The following is a 7,044-nucleotide window of genomic DNA, read 5'->3' as shown; positions in this document are numbered from 1 at the left end:
TGGGTTGAAAAAAGAAAAGCCGAAACTAAAAATATTTGTTTAGTCGTTGCGCAGTCACGGAAACACCATCTACCCACGGAATCAATGATAAAATGAAGACATCATGAGTAATTCAAACAGGATATGTTGAAAGTTAATTGATTGTTGATGGGACGTCAATTTTAAATGAAGCTATTCAAATTCTGGGGATCTCCGCTGTCCATGCGTCAAACACTATTCGGGATTGGCGCGAAAATCCCGCCAAACTTCTTTAGCTGGTTTTGCGCTTCCATTCCAACCCCTTTCGATTTGTTTTAAAATATTGGATTATTAAAATAGTTCAGAGCTTTCATCATTTTTTTCAGATTGCGAGTAAAGACAATTCTTTTAGCCTACGCTTTCCCGCCGAATGTGTAATCAGCCTGTAAGAGGCTATAATTTATTTTCGGGTTGTCCGATTGGCCGACGTGTTTTCCGAGTGATTCACTTTCAACGCGGTTCATGTGGTATATGAGCTTATATAAATGGCGTCTGGGTTCGAAATTGCCGTAGAAGAATAAGTTTGAAACACAGTTGGGTCTCTGTAGTATGTACAAGGTGAGGTTTCACATTTTTATGTGTAGATTTGACAAGTTTCGTCTGAAACTTTGATTTTACTCAATCGAAGTTGAACTGACGTGTGCAAGGTGATATGAGTCATTGGCAGTGGTTTAACTTCTATTTGTTAGATGACATTGTTTGTTCGCTTTTTCTTAAACGAGTCTCAAATCAAGACAGAAAAGTTTGTCTTAGAATGAAAGATTCTTAATGCTTGCAGTGAGTTAAAAGATTGAAAAATCGCATCTTGAATTTTACACTACCATTGTCGCGCCGACTCATGTTATTGATAGTAAGCGAAGCGTTTTGTATACAAACATTGGCGCCCACGAAACGTATGAATGAAATTCTTTCGAGGAAGTGTAATTTGCTGCTAAATAACGTTTTGGTCTCAAGACGAACAACATTTAAAGATTTAGGCTTTACAAAATCTGTGCTGAAGTTAAAATTTGAATGTTAGTTGCTTTTTAAAAACGTGCGTTCAGTCGAATATTACTGTGAATAGCAGTGAATTTCCACGTGCAATGCAAGGTTATGCTTCATGCCACGATTTTGCTTAGTATGCCAGTTATTCATTTTGATCATTTGAATTTCATGGCACAAGGAGGCGTGAAAAACATCTAATCAGCAGGGATTTTGACTATATCTATGACGACGCCATCAAGATCTGTGATCTTAACTCGTGCGAAAGATATTCGTTGCCATGTGGTTGATGTTTTGAATATAGTTTATTGGAAAGAATGAATTCGAGAGACCTGATCTGATAATTCGTTTTCCGGATAATTCTGCCATCAATATACTGTTTTATTAAAATAAGACTTTTCAAAGTTATATTGTAGTTACATGAAATCCTTTTGAGGGGTTTACAAATGTTTTTAACATCGAGAGCATGTTCACAGAACGTTACTGAACCACGTACATAATTGCTTTTTGAGATCTCAGCCCACGAAATCAAGGGAAGTTTGAGATTTTTGTATTTTCAATAGATCGAAAAATCAGTTAATTGCAATACATGTTTTTTTCTTTGTAAAATACGTCCAGAAGATGTACAGCGGAATACCCGTAGGCCGGGTAGTGGCGAAAATTGACATGGAGTTGTTCATTTCACCAATCATTCCTGTCATTCTTGTACTTTACAATTGACGTGATAACTTGTGGAAAAATGTTCACTTGCCACCGGCGCGAATAATAATAGAAAATCAAGATCCCGCCGAGAGATACAATGTTATTCACATGATTAAGTATCCCGCCTAGGTTTGTGCGCTTAAATACTTGAAAAAAAGTATAACCTTTCAGGTTTGTTTCAGTTTTTATTGGCCAATTTAAATGAAGCGATAATTGCCCTAAATATCACTGTCCCTTTTCTAATTTGAAAGGAATTGGCTATTCCATCTCCGATAGCACTGTCTTGAAACATCAATATAGGTTTCTATTTTCATCAAAGCAGAAAATTATATGTTAACGTTATCACACCTGATAAATAAATATTGCGAAGTATTGACTTTTCACACCGGAAGACGTTCTCAACAATGCATGCATTTTTCACCGCAACTTCCCTTTTTAACTCAGATAAGAGGCCAAGAATTTTAAAGGCTCCTTTCTAATTATGTGATTGTTTTCAACAATTTCCCTCGCGTCACGTATTTCAGCTGACTTGTCTTTGTTTAGAAGCCACACTTAAGATATTGAAAGGCTTTTGAACCTGATCGACTGGTTTGAATACGATTTTGCCGTCGCTGTCTTTATTTATGACGTTTTTTGCCAATTTCTGAGTCATTAAATATAAGCACTTTTGATGTCGTAATCAGCCAGACAGCCGTCACGATGCACTGTCTTGATAAAATATAATAGAGAACAATATAAATTCATCAATATTGGCTCCTGTTTTTCTAATTTTTTCTATTAAAATTTCCCAATCTTACGAGGAGCCAACAAACCCCCTAATTGAGATTGCAAGGCAATTAAATATATTTCATTAAAGTTTGGTGATTGTTTTGACATTTGACTTGTTAGAAAGACGTGCATATTTTACTACTGAGGAAATAGTTACTGCTGCTAGTGGCTGTGCCAACGGCTGTCATCATGTTTCAGCCTGCATCACCAATGAAAAACAACCCTGAACCAAACAGAAAAAAAATGCCACTCTCAAGGATTGGACTATTTTTATTCCTCTTTCCGGGTTAGGATTAGGAAAAAACATCTTCAATAATGCACCTATCAATGTTAAGCTGTTGGGGAGAAGGGGGGGGGGGGGGGGTGGGGGCATAGGCAGGGGATTTGAACTCAGATCAGTTTTTCTGTTCAAAAGCCCGGCCCCAAGGAAGTCATCCTGGGTAAAAAAAGTGCAAATTCCTCTCTCCAGGAGCACCCGGAGCTTAGAGCGATCTGCCACCTGTTCCAGAGCGTCAACATCCACGAACTCCTGCAATTCGTCTTCGAATTTCTGAGCCAAGATTTCGTCGTCAATAGCAATTTTGAATTCTACCAGAGCCTTACGGCTCTCACCGTACTGAACAAGAACCTAAATAGTAAAGTTAATTAAATTCATTTATTATGCCTATAGAATTCAATCAAGTATACACAAGTTGCACGAAGAAAACTGATGAATATTCAAACATATGCAAAAAGTATGCACCAGAACACAACGGAATCAAAAGCTTTTTTATTGGATTACATCTCAACCTTGTTAAAAAGATTCGATGAGTTTTGTCTTACAAAATATAGAGCAGATTCACTCACCTTTCTTTCACGCATGGCGTTGTGGAATCGCGGAGAATCGGATTGCTTCTAGTGACTTCTGGGTAATACTATTTTTCAGTCTTTCTCGGTCATTCCAGATGGCGATCAGCCAAGATGGCGTCAGTGGACCCACTCTTCTGACGATTAAAGTCAAAAGTCCCGACTCCCGGAACTCAACGAATGATCAAAAGTCCCTACCACGGGCAGACTTGTAACGTACGAGTGTGGTGAGCGGCATGCCATTTTCACGCCAAAGAAAACTCCTAAAAGACGCATTCAGTTGTTTGAGTGCTGCAGACACCATTGGCAAACTGAAACAACAACGCCTCATTTCGGGCAGTGTCTTAAATCATATTAAGGTCTTTTAGCGCGCTAGAAAATAAAAATGGTCTCTGTACAGGTGCCCGCAGGGAAACCAGCTTAAATGACATGATATGACATATACTAGCAAGCCAGGTTAAACTTGCCTTAAATGTGATAATTATTAATGAGGTCTTCATATCTTTCAGACTGTATTCGCCAATGGTGTGTGCTGGACATTTGTTTTAATAGTCCAGTCAATAGTGCCCTCGGAGTCTCTGCGGGACGGAGCATTTCCGAAGGGAGGCGAGTGGGCGGGGTCTGGGCACGAAGACGACGATTCGGAAGTAGAAGAGACCTACGCCACATCAGAGCAAAATATTTACAAAAGGTTGACAAATGCACGCGTGGACAGAAGAACATACACAAACAGAGGAGCGTATTTACGAAGAGGAAGACTGTTTAACAGGAACGGTTATGTTTTAACAATAAATACAGATGGAACGGTCTATGGCACCACGAACAAGGATTCGCCATTCGGTGAGACTCTGTGTTTTGTCACATTTTGATAAGCAAGCGTCTTTTAAAGAAGAGTTCTGACGTGACACCGCTTGAAAATTTCGACCGAAAGCAAAAAAGGCCTGCAGGCTATGATATTTGTCTTGAAATGGTGGAAGTCATATCAGAATATAGTAGAGTGGAAGCAACTACAGAGGCCATCATAATTCATATTATTGAAAGATGTTTGCTTCGAGTTGATCTCGTTTTTGCTGACGCGGAATAGCTTGCGGTAAAAAGCTAAGTGATCATTTGAGTCTCGAACAGCCTATTAGCGCGATTTGACTCATGGGAATGTTAAGTGCCGTTATTTCTTCAATAGGGACTTTCAATATTTGAAATACCCCCCCCCCCCCTCCCACCCCACCTACGCAGGACTGTTAACGCGCCAGGAGCACTCCCTGTGGGAGGTCTGACAATAATAATACGCACTCATTTCTTAAATTAAGCTGGTTTTGTCATCAACAGCTCAGTTGGAGTTCCATTCAGTTGGTACTGGTTTGTTAATGATACTTGGTATATCAAGTCAAAGATATTTGTCAATAAGCGACACGGGACTGCTTCGAGGAAGTGTAAGTATCATACCATACCTGTTCTTAGGCGCATGCCGTGCAAATATTAGGGAGCTTAAGCTTGCGCGTTTTTGAGACGCGGACGGCAACCGGAAGAGAACATTTCGTGTTCCAGGACAGTGGTGTTTCCCACATTTTTATACTAATCATCTTTAATGGAGAAAAGATACTTGGCAATGTTAATGTGGTTGTGTGAAGACAAGTTAAATGGGAAAACAGCTCACTTCCGGTTGCCGTCCGCGTCTCAAAAACGCCCGTGCTTAAGCTCCCTAATATTTGACAGATACGCGCGATCTCGTTCCTTTAGTCTTCGCTCTTTAAAAATTGTGCGCGCAAGCCTTGAAAATTAACCGCCTAGATGGCCGTTCGGCTCAAACAAAATACAACAAAAGGAAACGAGTATTTAAGGGGAAGCTGACGTTTCGATTGTTCGCCCTTCATCGGAGCTCAAACGTCAGCTTTCGAATTTCTTTATGGTGGTCAATTTACCGCTATAACAACTCAGTTGATGAATTCATTTCAATGTCTTTCACTTCCCCACCGGCGCAAGCGCCACGGTTTCTTTAGAAAGTTTAACTTCTTTATCCATTTTGCTTTCTTTTTTGCCGAGTTTTCTAATGCGTTTATGTTGAAATTTTTTTTGTCAGTTCGTGATTTTAGGGTTAAACTACGTTGTTTTTTCTATTACAGGAAGATGCGTCGCTCAACAGTGTCTTCCGAGAAGTCCATGAAGCGAATATGTATCACTCTTATCTGTCGTACAAGCATAGCAGATGGCTAGTCGGTATAAAGAAAAATGGCAAAGCAAAAAGGGGGTCGTTAACGAAAGTAGGCCAAAAATCGACGCAATTTTTGATTACGTACAATTAAATGGCTTTCCATTTAACCAAATTGATTAAAAATCGCGGTGGAGTGTTTTTGTCATTGAATGGACCAATTGGAACTCAAAGCTTTAATTTCTTGCCAGGGTTGCGACAGGTGTTTCGTCGTCAAAGTGCAACCTGCGTTGAGCGCAGGAAAACACTCACAGCGTCGCGATTAAATTTGATTGGTTTGAGAAACAAATACAGATCTGCTATGATTGGTTTAAGGCACGTATTTTGAACCAAGGTAAGAGCAGATCAGTATTATGACAGCCAATGTGTAAACAGTTAATATATCAGCAGGCTTCCGCCTGGTTTGTCTGGTTCAAGTCCTAAAACGTAGGTAGTTGTGTTTGAAGAGAATTTTGATGTCGTCTTTGTTGAGTTTGTTCATTGGTGATGGTAAAAATCTGTTAAATAATGTTCAAGCTACTGCATTGACATGCTCGTTAAATTCAGCATATGACTCGGGTTTATTCCACGATTTTGGTAACTCATAATATATTGTATGTTTCGAGAGTGTAAACTGCGCTTATTTCGATTCAATCGCTTAATTTAATATATTTATGTCTCTCTCAGAGACTCGCACACGACAAAAAAACGAAGAGGATTGCATAATTTATTTATTTTTGTGCCAGTCAATCAAAAAGAAACGACAGTTGAAATATTTTGAAAGTAAGTTATTTTTTGATAGCGAGTCCACAGGCGCCGATGACGCCAAAAAGTAAACTTGTCACCCAAAAAAGTGATATCATAAGATATACTAAGGATTTTGGGTTTTGTTTTTTAAGTAAAAAAATAAATGCATATGAATCAATGCAAATGAATCTGTAAGATTTGCGATTTCGTATTGTGAGAGTGATATCTGAGGACGAAAAAGTTTCCTCAAACCTTGATTTTTGATATTGCGGCCATATAGCGCTTAACAGATATCTTGGGCCTATCACGCATCTCTCCTCCTCGAGAAAGAGATTCGTTTCGCTCATTGTGCACAATGCGAAAACGCCAGTCGGACAGGCTAAAATGTGAGTCATCGTAATCAATTGATGAAGGCAATTTTAAGTTTTCTGAGGAAACAATCAAATATATATAATCGAAATTATGATTTGGACAAATAGTTTAACAATTTTTTTTCTGGGATGTTAATTAAATGCAGAAGGAAGTTATTTGAAAACAATAAGTGAAATTTATTGAAAACGACAATTCAGGGTGAAAATGGATCATTTTGTCCCGAATGTCGTTCTTGAGCTAATATTATTTAAAAAAGGACTTCTTTAATTTTTAATAACGAGGATTTCCTGATATGTGACCGTTCAAAATGTCTTCAAAAAATGTTCAAAATAAAGTTGTAAATAGCGAAATTAATATAGATATGTTGGAGAGAAGTGTTGAGAAACTTTTAATGTGGCTTTGCAATAAAACTGGAGAAACAAACG

General features: G+C 38.6%; 1 protein-coding gene across 1 annotated transcript; it reads left to right on the top strand.

The window, feature by feature from the left end:
- Positions 1-372: 372 nt before the first annotated feature.
- On the top strand, positions 373-7,044 carry LOC138032141 (fibroblast growth factor 1-like). Its single transcript, XM_068879743.1, has 4 exons — positions 373-576; positions 3,825-4,155; positions 4,642-4,745; positions 5,436-7,044. Exons 1-4 carry the CDS (start codon positions 568-570, stop codon positions 5,613-5,615), a joined length of 624 nt encoding a protein of 207 aa, XP_068735844.1. The 5' UTR covers positions 373-567; the 3' UTR covers positions 5,616-7,044.

The sequence above is a fragment of the Montipora capricornis genome, chromosome 14 (assembly GCF_036669925.1).
Source record: "Montipora capricornis isolate CH-2021 chromosome 14, ASM3666992v2, whole genome shotgun sequence".
Classification (NCBI taxonomy): Eukaryota; Metazoa; Cnidaria; class Anthozoa; order Scleractinia; family Acroporidae; genus Montipora; species Montipora capricornis.
This window is presented reverse-complemented; position numbering and strand designations above follow the sequence as displayed.